We start from the raw sequence: 19,762 nt of genomic DNA on the forward strand, positions 1-19,762 counted from the left end.
GCGAGTTGGGTTTCACATGAACGATGTTTTCAGAAACCATTCTGGTTGGCATTGAGGTGGTAATTCTGTTCAAGATACCTCATTATGTTTGAGCTCAAAATATATTCTAAGATTGTATAACAAGTCGACATCAAGGACACTGGACAGTAATTTTGTGTATCACTTCTAATACCCTTCTTGTAGATGGGTGTGACCTATACATTTCTCCAAGAACTGGACACGGTATTCTGCTCGAGGGATCTATGGTACATTATAGTTAGAAGTGGGGCTAACTCAGCCGCAAGTTCAGTATAGAATCTGACAGGAATTCCATCAGGCCCCTTTAGCTTCTTTCAATTTTAACGATTCGCGCTATTTCTCAACACCACTGGCACTAATACTTATTTCATTCATATTTTCAGGGATACAAGGATTAAATTGGGACAATTCTGCTGGGCTTTCCTCTGTAAAGGAACATTTGAAAATGGAGTTAAGCTTTTCAGTGTTTGCTTTGCTATCCTCAATTTCAGTTCTTGTCTCATTCGCTACAGACTGGACACTAACTTTGGTGCCACTAATAGCCTTAACATACGACCATAATTTCTTTGGGCTTTATGAAATATCATTTGACAGTATTCTACTATGGTAGTCGTTGAAGGTATAACTCTCTCTTGACAGCCAAACGCGTTTCATTCAGTATCTCACTACATATAGCCCTACAAATTGGTTTACTACTTTTATGTAATAATCTGTGTTCCTTTAGAAGTTTAGTTTACAGTAGCCGTATACCATGGAGGTTCCCTCCCATTATGAACTCTCCTACTGGGTACATATCTGTCCAGTATGTGGTCACCTATTCTTTTAAACTTGAGCCATAGTTTTTCTAAATCCTCCTTCCCTGTGCTCAAGCTTCAGGTTTCTCACTGAGATATGGCACTGCTGATTTTTTATCTAGTTTACTGAAAATATCTGTCTTTCTGCTTGTTTTAGTTATCCTATGTGCTTTGGTAGTCATTCTTGCTGGAATCGCATCATGGTCACCGATACCAGTTTCGATGTGTACATCCTCAAAGAGGTCAGGTTTATTTGTTGCCATTAGATCCAACACATTTCCGTCATGAGTGGCGTTCTTAATTGTCTTTTGTAGGTAGTTTCCAGAGAAGACACTTAACTAACATAACTGTAACTTTTCTAATTAATTGTTGGATTGTTAAAGACTCCACCGATGATTACAGTATGACTGGGCAACTTGTGTACAAGTGAATTGATGCTTTCTCCAAAGTGTACCGAGCGAGGTGACGCAGTGGTTAGCACAATAGACTGGCATTCGGGAGGACGACGGTTCAAACCCGAGTTTCCCGTGCTTTGCCTAAATCGCTTCAGGCAAATGCCGAGATGGTTCCTTTGAAAGAGCACGGCCGTCCTCCTTCCCCATCCGATAGGACCGATGACCTCGCTTTTTGGCTCCCTCCTCCGAATCAACCAACCGTCCCGAGTTCGAGTCTCGGTCCGGCACACAGTTTTAATCTGCCAGGATGTTTCACATCAGCGCACACTCCGCTGCAGAGTGAAATCTCATTCTGGAACCGTCTCTAAAGTTTATGGTTACTTCCCTTTCTGTACGGATCCTATTTAATACCAAATGTAGCAAGGTGTGTGTGTGTGTGTGTGTGTGTGTGTGTGTGTGTGAGAGAGTGACGATTTTCAATATATAATAGATAATGGGACTGAAGTGTTGTTTACATTGTAACTTTGGCTTTTAATATTTTGACAGATGTCTTTGTGTCATATCTTTGTGAATTCAGGGATATCTTTGCGCAATGTCAGTGGGTTGTTTGAGTCGGGTGCAGAGTGTGGGAAGGGGTTGATGCTGCTGTATGAGTTATTGTTTATTTTTTTTAGTAAAGTGAGATATGACAGCTAGCAAAATGAGTGAGCGAAAATTTACGAGAGGCTTGAGGAAACCAGGGATGGCGGCACAGCTTCGCGAGACTGTTTCGCAGGCTGTTCGCGAGAGCACAGTTTTGGTAATGATCTCATTGTTTATAAACATGCTATTGGTATAGAATATCGTCCCTATAGGTTTATATGCAGCTGCGTGCCAAAGCTTATATTGTGTTTAATTATTCCTGCGTATTGCGGCTATGTTATCTGCATTTAACGTGGATAATGTTAGACTGTAGCGGAGTTTTGTGTCGTTTGTATGTACGGTCATTGTCAGTGTTGTCTAACTCTCCTTTAAATGTTAACTAAGATGGTAAATAAATCAGATAATTGATCCCTATAGTATAAACATTAGGTGCGGAATGTGTTAAATAAAAAGAAAAACAGTACCGGTAGATACTGACCGAACCATGAGCATAATGCTAGCATTATTCTTTACAAATTTAGTTGTGCGATAAACAGTGTGATGATGAATAAAACCTTTGTGGGTATTAATGTTAATCGTGTTTGGCTGATGTTCTTTTCATTTCTACTTCCAAATATTACACTTTATGTACATTATACCGGCTCAAGGCTGTGCTCGAAACTGTACCATTAACAACGATAAACTGCCAACATTCGTAGTAACTAGTCACGGTAGGAAGGTGAGATTGTCATTGAAAGAGCAACAAATGTTACCTTCAATATTGTCATTGAAAGAGCAACAAATGTTACCTTCAATATATATCATCGTCTGTGATGTTGAATGGAAACGGCCCAGTTTTTTCCCCCTTCGAAATACACACGATACGCTAGTTGACATATGACAAGAGTCTTCTCCATTGCCGGCAATGTTAACATGCTTTTTGAAATAAGTGAGTACTTAACTGTGCACACTTTTAGTTGCAGGGATGGTAAGGGTAACGTTCGAGCTCTTAGGTCAATTTCTAAATTAAACCTCCTGCTCAAAACAATACCAATGAAAATGTAATTTTTATTAGTAGTGGTTGGAACGTAAAAGCCAAACTTATGTTTGAGGTACCATATTTCTCAGAGGGTGTACGTCTTCATTAAAATGAATATAATATGAGCTTTTCTGTGCTCTGTGTATAATTGAGCACATTTTTCCGTTTCCTTAGGAACTGAACTAAAGATTTTTGCTTATAGTCAGAAATATTTTAGTATCTTACTGTGTACTGTGGTCTAATGTTATTGTTGTTAATCTACAACTAGATTTCCTAATGTCAAATGTCCATTACACAGTCTGCAAAAAGGATGATGTTGGTGAGTGTGACAATATTGAAATGAATTTGTAGTACAATTATATTAGTAAATATAAGATATTTGTTTTCAAAAGTGTACTAAGTGTAGTCAACTGAATAAGACCTGCTCAGTTTATCTTTCGGATTATTCCATGTCAGATCAGCACAGGGCCCAAACCTCACCATCTCGGATTTTCTTGAAATTTGGCACAGGTTTTCTGTTGGTATAGCTTAGAAAATTATTAAGTTTTACTTATATATGTCAGCTCGTTCCATAAGTGGTTCGAAAAACAGGAAACGGCAGGTTTTAGAACTGCTGTAGAAGCTATCCTAATTGAGCTACAGACCTGGGATGAATTCCATTTCACAGCATTTTTCATGCTGTTTCCTATGATGTGGAATAATATATAGTACTGTAAGAAAATTCTCTTCAAAACACAATAAAAAATTTAATTTGATCTTTTTTCAAAAAGTACATATTTTAAAATTTCCAAATTTAATCCATGAGTAGCTAGTATTGTAAATCACAGGCGAAAATTTAAATTTGGGAGGGTCAACAGAGGCGTCCGATCCCACCCAACTGTTGTGACCAGTGCCATAAGGGTCTTGTGATGTGTGACATCATTACGGTGTGGAGTTTAGTTTAAGAGCTGGTTTTGTGTAGTAAGCTTGTTACTTGTGAACTCGTATTAATGATTACTTATTGGTTAGGCCAAATATTTAGCACTTCAGTAAAACAAGGTGTTACTGAAAGCTGCAAAGTGTCTTAAAATCAATCATGAAAATGTATAAGTTACTGGCTAGTTTGTAACAAGTGATTTTCTGTTTTAACATTAAGTGTGTTTGAGGGTTTTTCCCTCAAGATGGAAAATGATACATTGTCCCCAACATGGAAACAGACACATTGAGAATACAGTGGTGCAGTCTGTTATGGAAAAGAAGTCACTTTGTTAGCAACAGCAGAGAGCTCAGACATCATGGATGTCTGATTTGTATTTGCAAATAGTCAGTGGTTCAAAAATATGTGATAAATATCGGAGAAAAATTACTGTGTTAAAAAATGCATGCTTCCTAACTGACAAAAATGTTGAACATTATCATTCTCACTCAGAAACATTCCTACACAGTGATACGGAATTTATAACTACTTCATAGGTTGTTCAGTCGCTTAATATGCCTCGTGAATAGTTGGGCCAAGAGAAAAATGAAATACAAGGAATATCACACATTGAAAGTAAGAAAAATTTTCACTACTATGGAACATAAACTTTTTCTGCTTCTGCCGAAAGTTTTTCATCAGAAAGTAATAGTGATGTTGAGAAATGTGAAGTTGTAAATAACAGGAGCATTAGAAAAATAATACGTGAATTTAATATGCCGAACTACATGGCCGGGCAGTCAAATATAATTCTGAAAGACCTTTTTGGAAGGGCCTGATTTAAAATCAGGGAAAAACTTCCCAATAGAGACTGCGGGACTTGTCTCTTCATTTTATGAATTATGTAGTTAGTAGGGGAACATCAGGTATTAAAGACTGTGTGACATTTACTGAATCAGATGCAAGTAAATCAAAGATTTTGAAGAGACTCATATTGTGTAAACCTTGAAGCCACAAACAAAAATTTTAAAGGTAAATTTTCCAGCACAAAAATAGGTTTATTTAAAATTTGCTAATTGAGATCTAAACATGGTTCATTAGCTGTTTGAGTCACTAGAGCACAACACAGTTGTGGTATATATAGTTTTCAAACAAAACTCAAAGCTTTTCTGACAGCCGAATTTCAAAACCTTCCAAAAAAGTTATTGTGTTTTCAGATCGTTCTGCTGTCCAATACAAAAACAAAAAGACCTTCTAAACCTCTGTTTTCATGAGGAAGATTTTAAAATGCAAACAGAGTGGCACTTTCTTGCCACAACACATGGCAAAGGAGCCAGTGATGGTGTTGGAGGATCTGGAAAGAGACTGGCAGCTTGTGCCAGTTTGCAAAGACCCTATGAAAACCTAATACGAACCCCACTGCAACTTTTTGAATAGGCAGTAGGAAATATTACCAATGTTGTCTTTGCATATTCAGCTCAGGAAGACTATGTTGAATCAGAATGCTTCTTGAAAAATCACTTTGAACAAGTATTGACTATCAAAGGAACTCATCAATACTGTGCATTTGTTCCAAAAACTGGATCAAAAATATTGGTGAAAAACTTTTTTTTGGATTCAGAAGTTTGCGAAAAGGAAATCTCCTGGTAGACTAAAATTAGCAGACATATCAGGCTTCATCACTGTTGTCTGTCAAGCAAAGGGATGGCTCGGTTATGTCTTACAGAAAAACGAAGAACATTATGAAGTAAAAATAACTTTTCTCCATCCAGCTGGGCCATCTGCAACCTTCTCAGATCTAAGAAATGCTGATATTTCTTCAGTTTCAACATTTTGTTGAAAGGGAACCATCAACCTTATTTGAATTTCTTAATGTGTTTATTAACGGTTCGGGTCGACAGAAGCGTCCGATCCCACGTGTCGGCTTTGACCCGTGACGTAGGGGTGTTGTCGTGTGTGACGTCATGACGGCGCGGAGTTTGGTCTGAGTGTGGCTGTCTCCAGTTCTGTTTTATCTTATTTTATTTACTTTTCTGATCTGTTCGTTCTATCTCGTGAGTTTTTTTTTTTAATTTAAAAACACTTATTACTTATTTTAATTATCTGTTTCCTCCAATTTCTGTTTTAGTTTATTATATTTATCTTTCTGATCTGTTCGTTCTATCCCGTGAGATTTTTTTTAAAAAAAAAAGACAAAAAACACTAATCAGCATGGCTGTCTTCACTTACACGCTGTAGCTACGCAAGGCGTCTAAATTTGTTTATATTTAGTTTGCCCCCCACCCAAAACACCCCATTTCCCGCGCTTGTCCCGTTAGTGTCATTAGGCTTCTTGTGGAAAGCGTGTGTGTTTGTTTTTGTTTCCGCCATATTTGTGACGTCATGGGTCAAAGCAGACGGGTGGGATCGGACGCTTCCGTATTTCCGATGATTCTGTGAACATTTGCTGATATTCTGTGGGTATCAGTAACGCATATTTTGGTGGAAGTAAATCCTGTGGCTCCTACTGGAAGAAGTTATACTCGATGTGGAAGTTGTGTGTACCAAACAAATGAAGCCTTTTCAAATTTAAAACGATAAACAAATCCTATTACTTAATAGTTGGTGTTATCGTAGAATATTTATTTCTCTTTATTTGATTGAACAGTGTTCATGTTATTTTCATGAAAATGTCAATATCATTAATTTAACAATTAACATGAGAACAAAGTTGAATTAGTGGAAAGAGAGCTTCAGTCTTAATTATTTTTACTAATGAAGATATCATTCCAAGTTTATATTTTTGTCTGTGATTTACAATAATACTAGCTACTCATGGTATAAATTTGGAAATTTTAAAATATATACTTTTCGAAAAGAATTAAATTAAAATTTTAAATTTTGTTTCAAAAATGATTTTCACATGTTAGCCTATATATTATTGTTTACCATAAAAAAGGGCATGAAAAATGTTGCAAAAAGGCATTTATCCCAGGTCTAGCTCAATTAGGAAAGCTTCTACAGTCAGTCTGAAAGCTGCCATTCCCTGTTTTTGAGCCCATTTATGATAACTTTATAGCTCTGTAATCCATAAATGAGTTGACATACCTCAGTAAAATTTCATGTTTTTCTGAGTCTGTACCAATAGTATAGCTGTGTCAAATTGCAAGAAAATATGAGATGGTGAGGTATAAAATGATCTTTTTCTGTGTTGATTTGACATGTAAATAACCTGTCTCACCAAATTTATGAAACCATTAAAAAGATTGCAACAAAATTCTGCTTCTACATAGTTAAATTTTTGAGTTTTCTACCATTTAGTTAACTGCAGTGTTATTTCAATATTAAAGAAAATTTTGTAGTGTACAGATTTTCTCCTAAGTTGTCTTTGTAAATAAGAATAAAAAAATAATTGAAGACAGAAAGAATTATTTGTCATGCAACACAGAAAATCAAAGGAACAACAGTAATTTTTGTTACTTAATGGTGACACATTATCAAATGGAAAGTTACAAACTGTAAAAAATTTTCGGAAATTTGTGCTAAGAGCCTATGCGACCAAACTGCTGAGGTCATTGCTCCCTAAGCTTACATGCTACTGAATTTAACTTAAACTAACACACACCCATGCCCAAGGGAAGACTCGAACCTCCGACAGGAGGAGATGCGTGAACCGTGACAAGGCGCCTCAGACTGCATGGCTACCCTGCGCGGGTATAAAACAAGATTTGGATTGTGAAGAAATGGTACTTGATCAAGGACAAAAACAGCTTCGTATATTCCACATTATACAGTACATAGTTAGTTACTTATCAATGCATGTCAAGCTATTAAGATTCCGGAGGAGCTCCCAGTATTACATAGTGCAAATGAATACCATCATCTCTTCCATCTGAGAACAACTTCCCCAATTACTTAGAGACATTGGCTGTGCTTGTTAAGAGTCCTCCTTTCTTTCTGGACAGCTTATTTTGTATTAGCTCATTTTTGAAAATGTAAAAAACAAATAAAATAAATAATTTGCTCTATAGTCATGCATTGAATTAAAATACAGTAAGGTTGCTCACAAAGGACTACAATCATATCTGTTGCATTTTTAACTATAGAAGCTTTACACACACACACACACACACACACACACACACACAGTAGAACATCTGTGTAACAGTAGTTTGAGTTCATCATTGTGTGGGGGTAACATGCCAAAACAGAAATTAAGATGTATTTAAAAAACAAATATTTATTCAATTTGAGGTGGGGGGGCTCATAGCATTTTTATTTTTTATAGTAGTAGGTATCTTGCTCCAATGTTATATACCCTTTCACACCTCCACCCCATCACCAGCACTCCACCCTCCCCAAATCATTATATTTCATTCGCAGGATCATGTAAAAGAAGAATGCTTGTACAATTAATTTTGTGCATGCCTAATCTCTTTTGTTTCATAACCACAAGTTCTGCGCATCACCTGCATAGGAGCAGGTGGTATGGTCTTCAAATATTCTTACAAGGGAACCTCCCCATCGCACCCCCCTCAGATTTAGTTATAAGTTGGTACAGTGGATAGGTCTTGATAAACTGAACACAGATCAATTGAGAAAACAGGAAGAAGTTGTGTGGAACTGTGAAAAATCAAGCAAAATATACAAACTGAGTAGTCTACGGGTTGCATAGGCAGCATCATGGACAAACTGTGCTCTGGAGCGTCGTGGTAGCGTGAGCAGCTGCTGAACGAGAGGTCCTTGGTTCAAGTCTTCCCTCGAGTGAAAATTTTATTTTCTTTATTTTTGCATAGTTATTATCTGTCCGTTCATTCATTGACGTCTTTGTTCACTGTAATAAGTTTAGTGTCCGTGTTTTGTGACCGCATCGAAAGGACGTGCCTCTCCAATGGGAACTGAAAACATTTGATCGCAAGGTCATAGGTCAACCGATTCCTCCACAGGAAAACACATCTGATATATTCTATACGACACTGGTGATGGCATGTGCGTCACATGACAGGAATATGTTGTCGACCCACCTAACTTGTACACTTGACGAAGGGGTAAAAAGATTCTTCTACCTTGCCCGATTTAGGTTTTCTTGTGGATGTGATAATCACTCCCAAAAAGTGATGAAAACATGAGTTTGTCACATAAACTGAAAATAAAAAATTAAACTTTTCAGTCGATGGAAGATTTGAACCAAGGACCTTTCGCTCCGCAGCTGCTCACGTTACCACGCGACCACGGCGCTCCTGCGTTCCCAGTGCCCTTGACGTTGCCTATCTTCATGTGAACTACTCAGTTTGTATATTCTGCTTATTTTTTCACAGTTCCACACAACTTCTTGTTTTCTCAATTGATCTGTTTTCAGTTTTTCAAGGCCTATCCACTGTGCCAACTTATAACTAAATCGGAGGGGGGGGGGGGTGCGATGGGGAGGTTCCCTTGTTAGAATATAGGTAACTAAACTGTTACATGAAAAAAATATGAACAAACACATACCTTAAATTCTTCATTTGTGTGGCCATGGTGTCTGTAGTTGCTTTATAATCCTTGAGGGTATTTTTGTTCTGTCATTGCAACTACAAAAATGTGTGATTTTTTTTTCACCAGGCACGTTTCGCTTTATTGAGGTAAAGCATCATCAGCATCACTAATGGTGCTTTACCTCAATAAAGCAAATCACGTGTGGTGGGGGGGGGGGGGGGGGGGGGGGAAAGACAGAACAAAAATACCCTCAAGAAACACATACCACTGAGTCAAAAAATACTGCTGCAGTTGGAGGAGAATAACACATCCCACATCACCAATTTTTTTAAACCTAGTGCTGGTCTGGAGCAGGTGACAGAGGATTTAGGATCACTTTGCAAAGATTTCACTAAGGAAGACACCGTGGTTATAGTGGGTGGGGCAGGTAATAGTATTGACAGAGATCCTGGGTACAGTATAGAGTGTGACCTGGCGAAGATTGCGTCAGCATCGAAGCATACTAGTGTTGAGTTTGTATCTGTTCTTGGGCGCCATGACCGACCTCATTTGAACTCTTCTGTCAAGAGAGTTAATTTGGAGCTGGAACGGCTGCTCATGTCGGGTGCGGGGTCACACATTGGTGTGGTTCCTGTTGATTCTCTCAGTAGGTGGGATTATACTAGGCATGGCCTTCACCTCAACAGGAAGGGGAAGGGTAAATTGGCTGGGGAAATAGCAGGAAAGTTAAAGGGGGGAGGCACTATCATGAGTGGTAAAATACCAGTGGTTATAGGATTCAGAAAAGACCCTTTTTTAGGGTAGGGAGGACAGAAAGGAAGCAAATTTTAAGAGAGGTTAGAACTGAGACAAATCTTCAGTTTGAGAAAGAAATCAAAAAACATAATTCCAGCTTATTACATCAGCATAAACAGCCATTGGTTAAGAATTTTCAACTGTCAGCAGATATTTTAACTCCACCCAATCTTAACTCAGTCAATGAGAAATGTCAGCTATCTTTATTGCATCAAAATATTCGAGGACTGAGAAATAAAATTAATGAATTAACTATCTGCATAGATGAATTAGAGTCTTCAAACCCAGCTGACATAATCTGCCTCTCTGAACATCATGTGACCACTGGTATAGAACTTTTAAGTGTTACAGGGTTTAGGTTAGCATCTCACTTTTGTAGATCAGAAATGGAGAAAGGAGGAGTTGCCACATTCATCAGGAACTGTCATAAATTTAAGAACATAGACATTCATAAATTTTGCCTAGAACAGCATATGGGAAGCATGTGCAACAGAATTAGAATTTCACAAAAAATCCTTCATAATATTAAGTGTATATCGAGCACCTGCAGGTAACTTTAATCTGTTTGTCAACCACCTTGAAGCTGTACTGGCCCATTTAACAACCAAAAACAAAGAAATAGTGGTTGCTGGTGATTTCAATGTAGATTTCCTTAAAGACTCTCCCAATAAGAACTTGTTTGAGTTAGTAACACTATCATTCAACAGTAAAGTTCCCCACTAGGATAGCCACTTGCTCACAAACAGCCATTGATAATATCTTTATAGAAAAGTCCAATGAACAAAATTATATTACAAAACCAATAGTCAATGGCCTCTCAGACCATGACATGCAGTTCCTTCTGTTAAATGTTAATACTGAACAGGATATAAAATCTGTTAAATCTGAGCTCAAAAGGCTAATCAGTAAGCCAAAAATTGATTATTTTAGGACACTCCTCAGAGACATTCACTGGACTGATGTTTACAGCGTTCATGGCATGAATGAAAAATATAACATTTTTGCTAATAAAGTGCTTACCTTATTCGAACACTGCTTTCCCCCAAAACTTACCAAGGTTAGAGCAAAGTCTACAAAGAAGCCATGGATTACTCGAGGAATAGGGGTATCTTGTAAAACAAAAAGAAAACTGTATCTGTCACTCCGAAACATTTCCAATGTTGATGCTATAGCACATTATAAGAAATACTGCAAAATATTAAAGACTGTAATACGGATGTCAAAGCAAATATATTACAAGGAAAAGATAGTCATATCAGATAACAAAATAAAGACAATATGGGATATAGTGAAGGAGGAGACCGGTAGAACCAGGCATGAAGAGGAACAAATAGCATTAAGAGTAAATGATACATTGGTGACAGATGTGTATAGTGTTGCAGAACTTTTTAACAAACATTTTATAACTGTTACTGACAAGATGGGGTTGTCAGGTTCGGTAGATGCTGCTATGGATTACCTCAGACCAGACATTTCAAGTAACTTCCATAATATGAATTTGACCCTCACTACCCCAACAGAAATAATGTCCATCATAAAATCTTTAAAATCAAAAACATCTAGTGGGTATGATGAAATATCAACAAAGTTAATTAAAGAATGTGATTCTGTGCTAAGTAACATATTAAGCTATCTGTGTAACCAGTCGTTTATTAGTGGAATATTTCCTGAATGGCTGAAATATGCTGAAGTTAAGCCACTGTTTAAGAAGGGAGATAAAGAAATAGCATCAAATTTCCGTCCAATTTCACTGTTGCCAGCATTCTCAAAAATTTTCGAAAAAGTAATGTACAGTTGTCTTTATAACCATCTTATCTCAAATAACATACTGTCAAAGTCACAGTTTGGATTTCTAAAAGGTTCTGATATTGAGAAGGCTATCTACACTTACAGTGAAAATGTGCTTAATTCATTAGACAAAAAATTGCAGGCAACTGGTATATTTTGTGATCTGTCAAAGGCATTTGACTGTGTAAATCACAATATCCTTTTAAGTAAACTAGAATATTATAGTATAACAGGAAATGCTGCATTTTGGGGCCCTTACTTTTTCTTGTGTATATCAATGACCTTTCATCAGTAACATTACCAGATGCCAAGTTTGTTTTGTTTGCCGATGATACAAACATTGCAATAAATAGCAAGTCAAATGTAGTCTTAGAAAGATCAGCCAATAAAATATTTGTGGACATTAATCACTGGTTCCTAGCCAATTCTTTGTCACTAAACTTTGAAAAAACACACTACATGCAGTTCAGAACTTGTAAGGGATGTCCCAAGAGTATATGTCTAACATACGATGACAAGAAGATAGAAGAAGTGGACAGTGTTAAATTCTTGGGATTACAGCTTGATAATAAATTCAACTGGGAGGAGCACACCACAGAACTGCTGAAGCGTCTTAACAAATCTCTGTTTGCAATGCGAATTTTGTCAGACATAGGGGATATAAAAATGAAAAAGCTGGCATACTATGCTTACTTTCATTCCATAATGTCATATGGGATTATTTTTTGGGGTAATTCATCAAGCCAAGCTAAAGTTTTCCGGGCACAAAAACGTGCAGTGAGAGTTATATGTGGTGTGAACTCAAGAACATCCTGCAGAAGCCTGTTTAGGGAACTAGGGATACTAACTACTGCTTCCCAATATATTTATTCCTTAATGAAATTTGTCATTAAAAATATATCACTTTTTCAAACCAACAGCTCAATTCATGGAATCAATACTAGAAATAAGAATAATCTTCACAAGGATTTAAAGTCACTTAGTCTTGTACAAAAAGGTGTGCATTATTCAGGAACACACATTTTCAATAACTTGCCAGCAGCCATAAAAATCTTAACAACCAATGAAATTCAGTTTAAGAGAAGCCTAAAGGATTTATTGGTGGCCAACTCCTTCTACTCCATTGATGAATTTCTTAGTAAAACCAACTGATTTGTATATAAGTACAACATAACTTCTGCACAATTTCAGTGCAGTAATGTGTTCATTGAAAATTTGTGTGTGTGTGTGTGTGTGTGTGTGTGTGTGGTTAGTATAATCTAACTTCTGCACCATTTCAGTGCAGTAATGTGTTCATTGTAAATAAGTATTACAGTAGTTGTATTACCTTATAAATAAATAAAAAACTTTTTTATTTTAAATTCAGTGCATTAGTATTTGTAAAATTACTCTTAGTGTTCATTAAAAAATGACGATCATTCCACTTGGGACCTGTGGAATGGTACATTAGCTTATTTGTTTTAATTGTAAATATTTGTCATTTATTGTTGTTTTTCTGACATGTTCCACATCCTGGAGGACCTCCTCACTACGGATCAATTGGAATGAAAGTAAATCTAATCTAATCTAATCTAAAAGAATTTGCCTATACCAAGACAAAATGCAATGGTGATATCTAATAATGAAGAAATTCTCATTAGCATAATATTAATGTGAATCATAGCAGGATGTAAGAAGAGTTGACAGGGTGGCTTCCGTAGCTTTCACGTTAGAGATGGTATACTGGATTGTAGCAGTTCCAGAAAATTATGAGAGCATTCTGCTAGGTACTCTCGAAAAATTTTGATTTCTGATCCCGAGTGTGCATGGAGGGCACATACATGTTGCTGAGTGTGGACTACTCATAATAAACTACAGAAAGAATGAAGACCTTGACTGTGCCAAAACTAACCTTATTGCCGAAACTAACTGTAGCCGTGACTACAATGATAACAGAGACAAGGGAAAATTGAACTTTGGCTGTCATAGTCATAGGAGTTGTGGATTACTGCAAAAGTGGATATATGTACCATTACTAAAAACAATGATGGATGTAGCAAATGTTAAAAGTCTGGTTAATGACAGAAAAGGTGATTTTCATTGAAGTGAATATAGTATTGCGGAAAGAATGTACCATTCATATTTTGAGGCCTGAAACAGATACAATCACTTATATCCTATCTCAGTGGTATCGAATTTTGTCGCTGCTGTGGCCAAGTCATCATCAGAACCTCGAGCTGTTACTCTCTCCATTTCTCTGATCTTGACCTCTGGTAATTGTGGAAGCAAATTGACCCTTGAGGAGGTAAAAGTCTAGAATAGGGCCAGTAATGTACTTCCGTGTTCCATGGAGGAATGTTGTCGTTGCTTGCCATGAGGCATTATGGCAATAAAAGGTGTGTCAGCTGTTTGTGGTACACAGGCAATGAGAGGTCAGCAAGCAGGAGACTTTTTCAAAGTAATACATTCAAAAGAAAGGATGAAACATTGCCATAAATGAAGATTATAAATTTAATTCCTCTTCCAGATATTTAAACTGTGCCAGTATTTGTAAATCAAGGACAGTGTCGAAAAAGCAGTGAAATATTTCTCTTCTCTGTGTCACTACACAGTTGATCTGTGTGAGCACACTGAATAAGTGGATCAGTGTTTTTAAATTAAATCTCGGGAGAAAGTGTGTGGATCAATGTTTTTTGATTACATCATGGGAGGTCGTCAGTGGATCAGTGTCTTAATTAAATCATGGGAGAAGGTAAGTGGATCAGTTTTTATTAATAGACTGAATGTGCAACTCTGTTATTAATAACATTGACCACCTACCTTCTCTCACGATTGAGTTAAAAAACATTGATCCACTCACACCTGAGCGGTGGCTTTTGCTGCACTTCTGGATTATTCCATCCTCACAAACTTTTGACTCTTTTTAAGTGTCAGTTCACCACCACATTTGGTACATTTTGGTCTCTCTGCAGTTGATCCATGAGACATGCACCAACAACTGACATCACAATGCAAAACTAAATCCCTGAAATCAGTTAACTTTGTAGCATTCACTACTGCAATAATGAAATGTATGTCTCGAAACTCAGTGAACAGCAAACAAGGCAGTGGTTTCAAATTTGGCACTAGAAATACATTGCCTGTATTCTCGCTTTTCATTGGTTATGTCAAAAAATCATCCTGTTGGCTACATGAAACTGATGCATTGCTGACATATAAGCAGGAGTTAAGCACCACTGTGACTCTATGGCCCTGATTTAGGCTTTAGCTCATGAGGGAGATAAGCCCTCACCTCCCTCTTTCTCTGAAAGGCAATTCTTAGCATCCGAGTTGGAACTAAAGTGATGAGTATTTCAATATATCACTTCTCCTTTCCAAATTTTCGAAACATACAACTTTGTAATATTTATCAAAGTTTAACTACTTTGCTTATTCTCATTTCTCTAATTGCAGCAGTTTCGTTTTTCAAATGAAACCCACATCAGTAGTGATTAAGTGTTTCCTTATTCTTGAATAATGTAATTGTTCTTTTCCTAATATCGATGTACTGTACCTTTGTTGCAGTCATATTAACATAAAATTTCTGTTTGAACATTAGCTAATCTCATACTAACGAACAGTTTTAACATTAATTCTTACATCTTTCTTCGTTAGCATTGTCGTCTTTCACATCCACAGAGTACATAGGTATGGAGTACTCTGGATCCACCTTGGCACTCCTGTGGACATCGATAGTTCCATTCAACACCTGATGTGACGTAGGTATTTATGCTGTTGAACTCCATTCAACACATTCTGCCCAAGGCATACCTCAAACAAATACTAAAAATAGAAAACAAATATCTGATCGTGTATAGTATACCATCTTCATATAAATAGCAGCTTTATGGACCAGTTTCATCCCATTTAATTACTATTGAAATTATAATAAAATTATTTATATACGTGCTTGCTCATTTTTAGATGACAGGGTACATAAATTTTTACACTTCTAATGCTTATGAGAAAAATCCTGAATTTAATTCAGAATTATGTATCCTCGCACCCCCCCCCCTCCCTCCCCTCCTTGTATGGTTCCTGCAACATCATCTCCAGAGAAGCAATGTCCCCCTCCAGTGTCTACTGATGCAGGGTCAAACTTCTCCCTGGAAATCCATAGGCCAGTCACATGATACTACTCAGTGACTGAAGAAACCATGGACTGCGGGTCTCAGGACTGCTGGTTCCTTTTCTCTTCCTATACTCACAGCGTATAAGCTCTCACAAGAGCCCTAACTCTAAAGAAGTTAAGGAGAAAATGCAGAAAATTCAGACATTGTGAGAGAAGGATACTCTGTTGACCCTGGAGATGACAGGTCTCTCCACGCCATAAGACTCAGAACCAGTTTCGTCAATGTTGTTCAATGCTCACTTGTGGCAGATGGTGTTTCTGTGGTGTCCTCTTGGGTCCTTCATGTCTAACAAGCAGCCCTTAAAGCAGTAATTCAATGGAACTGCAAATGTATCGCTGTCACCTGCCAGAGCTGCATCGCCAAATGTCTTCCTGTTCCGCGATCTGTGTTACTCTTCTAGAAACGCATTTCACTGATGACTATTCTATAACCCTTTGAGGTTATTGTAACTTATAGAAAGTGTACTGGCCCAGAGAGAGGATCTAGAGGATTTTGTACGTTGGTTTTCACAGATATCGTCAGTGAATGGATTCACTTCCATATCACACTGGAAGTGACAGCAGTGTGAGTGCAAATGACCCAATTAAATACCATTTGCTGTGTCTATTTACTGCCAGCATGGGCATTTATGTACCTCGAGATAGCTACTTTGTCTGCAGCTCGTGGTCGTGCGGTAGCGTTCTCGCTTCCCGCGCCCGGATTCGATTCCCGGCGGGGTCGGGGATTTTCTCTGCCTCGTGATGGCTGGGTGTTGTGTGATGTCCTTAGATTAGTTAGGTTTAAGTAGTTCTAAGTTCTAGGGGACTAATGACCATACATGTTAAGTCCCATAGTGCTCAGAGCCATTTGAACCATAGCTACTTTAATCCAATAACTCCTCCCCTACTTGGGGAATCAAAAACATAAGATCCCATGTGCTGGAGTACCTCGTTGTCAACTAGAGGCCTGTTGCTTGACCAACTTCAGTCTGATCTTAATGTGAGCCTTCTCAGTGACTGTACACCTACCCACTTTCATGGCACCTTTTTATTTACAGATGTTAATCTCTTTCTCCAATCATGTAGTTTCACTACAGTGGTAGCTATGCCATGTCTTTGTGACATTGATCGCTTTCTGCTGATCGTGCCACTTCCCTATCACATTGTGATGGACCAGGTGCCACATTGGGCCCACTGAAGAACCTGCTGGCTTCTGTATACATCTATCCCCATCTTTTTTTCCTCTCAGTCAAATTGTATCGATGAGTTTGTCGGTGATGTCTCCACCGCAACCATCTGTTGCACTGGAATTGCTGCCCCCCTTTCTGTGGGTTACCTCTACCAGCAGTTGGTACTATGTTGGACCAAATATACTGCAACAACTATTTAAGACCATCAGAAAACCTACATCTCAAGTGACATCTTTCACAAACTGCCCTCATCACTTTTAAGTGACTCCGTGCAAAGTCTCACTACCCAATTAAAAACACTGAGACGGAATGGTGGGAGTGATACGTCTCTTCCTGGGCAATTTATACCTCTTTATCCCAGGTGTTGTGGACCAAGTTCTGTAGTCTGTTGATCTGTTAGCAGCTGATTTGGGTGTTCTGCTTCATGATGGGATTTCTACTGATGCGTTGGTTTTTACTGAAGACCTCATGACGCCCTTTGTTACAGCATTGGCATCCTCTTTTACCCAGCTTTCTTCCAGATGCGTGAAAGACAGTTTGAAGACTTCCACTATCCTTTTCTCCCTATAACCCTTAATTATCTAATTAACCTTTCACTGACTGGGAACTGCTTCAGGTTCAAGACTCGCCTCATCATAGAACCCCAGCCCCCAATACATTTCAAAACCAGATGATCCAAACTCTTAAGTGCTGCTCACAGGCTTCTTATACTCAGTGTTCAACTCCATTTGAGTAGAAAGTGTTTTCCCTTCACAATGAGAAGATAGTGTCATTATTCTAATCCATAAGCCAGGCAGAAACCCAATGTACACACACAGCTACTTGCCAATTCACCTCACCCATTAGCCTCATCAATGTGCTCTGTAAACTATGGGAAAGGATGGTAGACCAAACATTCGAATTATGGAGCCTTTCATCCCCCTATCAGCCTGACTGAGTGTCAGGTTATTTGGGAAACAGCAAACCGACAGTCTTTTTCTGAATGTCAACAACTCATTGCAGTCATTTTTAACCTGCATGGGCATACAACACAGCTTGACACCATCACATTTTACTAATCCTTCACGACTGGGGCTTTGGAGGCTCCTTACTGCTTTTTATTTTTAAGTTCTTGTCCCTCCTATTGTTTCAAGTTAGAGTAGGTGTGTTAATCTTTCTTATTGCCATCAGTCGGCAAGTGATCTTCTTTGGACTAGTGGTTACACCCATGCTGTGTGTTGACAACTTTTGCATCAATAGCATTGTCTGAACATCAGCTCCATGGAGCCATCCAAAAGGCTGCTGCTTGTGCTCTTTCCCATGGCTTCCAACTTTCCTCCAAGAAATGTGGTTCATGCATTTCTGTTGTGTCACAATTCATCCTGACCCATACCTCAGCTTGGATGCTCAGTGCTTGGACATTGTAGCACAATCCCAATTTGGGGTTCCTCGATGATAAAAAAAACTGACACTGCTGCACTACACTGAGGTGACAAAAGTCATTGGGGAGTGATGTGTACATATGCAGATGATGTTAGTGGTAGTGTTGTGTATGCAAGGTTTTAAAGGGCAGTGCATTGAAGCTGCTGTCATTTGCACTCAAGTGATTAATGTGAAAAAGTTTTTGACATGATTATGTTATGATGGAAATTAACTCACTTTGAATTGGAATGGTTCTTGAAACTATATGCAGGGGGCATTCCATTTCGGAAACCATTATGGAATTCAATATTCCGAGATGTGGACTATCAAGAGTGTGCTGAGAATACTAAATTTTGGGTATTATGTCTCACTGTGGACAACGCAGTGACTGACGGCCTTCAGTTTACAACTGAGAGCAACAGCACTTGAATAGAGTTGCCAGTGCTAACAGACAAGCAAAACTGTGTGAAATAACTGCAGAAAACAATGTGGAATATATGTTGAATGTATCCATTAGAACGGTGTGGTGAAATTTGGCATTAATGGGCTACAGCAGCAGATGACCAATGTGAGTGCCTTTGCTAACAGCACGACATTGCCTGTAGCGCCTCCCTGTGGCTCATGACCATTTTGATTGGACCGTAGATCACTGGAAAACACTGCCCTGCTCAGATGAGTCCTGACTTCATTTGATAGGAGCTGATGTTAAGGTTTGTATGTAGCACAGACCCCCACGAAGCCATTTACCCAGCTTGTCAACAAGGCACTGTGCAAGCTGGTGGTGGCTCCATAATGGTATGGGCAGTGTTTACATGTAATGGACTGGGTCCTCTGGTCCAATTGAATCAATCAGTGACTGGAAATGGTTATGTTCGGCTACTTGGAGACCATTTGCAGCCTTTCATGGACTTCAGGTATTCAAACAACAATAGATTTCTTATGGATAACAAGGCACCATGTCACCAGGGCACAAATGTTCGCGATTGGTTTGAAAAATCTTCCGGACAGTTTGAGTAAATGATTTAGCCACCCAGATTGGCCAACATGAATCCCACCAAACATTTATGAGGTGTAATTGAGAGATTAGTCGGTGCACAAAATCTTGCACTGGAAACACTTTCGCAATTTGGATAGCTATAGAGGCAGTGTATCTCTGTATGGGACTTCACTGACTTCTTGAGCCCATGCCACGTTAAGTTGCTGCACTATGCTAGGCAAAAGGACTCACATGGGAATAGGTGGT

At 38.3% G+C, this 19,762-nt stretch overlaps 1 protein-coding gene across 1 annotated transcript in view; it reads left to right on the top strand.

The window, feature by feature from the left end:
* Positions 1-1,876: 1,876 nt before the first annotated feature.
* LOC126262335 (dedicator of cytokinesis protein 9) overlaps positions 1,877-19,762 on the top strand; it is a 356,303-nt gene continuing 338,417 nt past the window's right edge. The window contains exon 1 of the mRNA XM_049958894.1: positions 1,877-2,006. Within this exon, the coding sequence (XP_049814851.1) occupies positions 1,893-2,006 (114 nt within the window). The 5' untranslated portion in view covers positions 1,877-1,892. The remainder of the gene's footprint in view (positions 2,007-19,762) is intronic.

This window comes from Schistocerca nitens, chromosome 6 (genome assembly GCF_023898315.1).
Source record: "Schistocerca nitens isolate TAMUIC-IGC-003100 chromosome 6, iqSchNite1.1, whole genome shotgun sequence".
In the NCBI taxonomy this organism is placed as follows: domain Eukaryota; kingdom Metazoa; phylum Arthropoda; class Insecta; order Orthoptera; family Acrididae; genus Schistocerca; species Schistocerca nitens.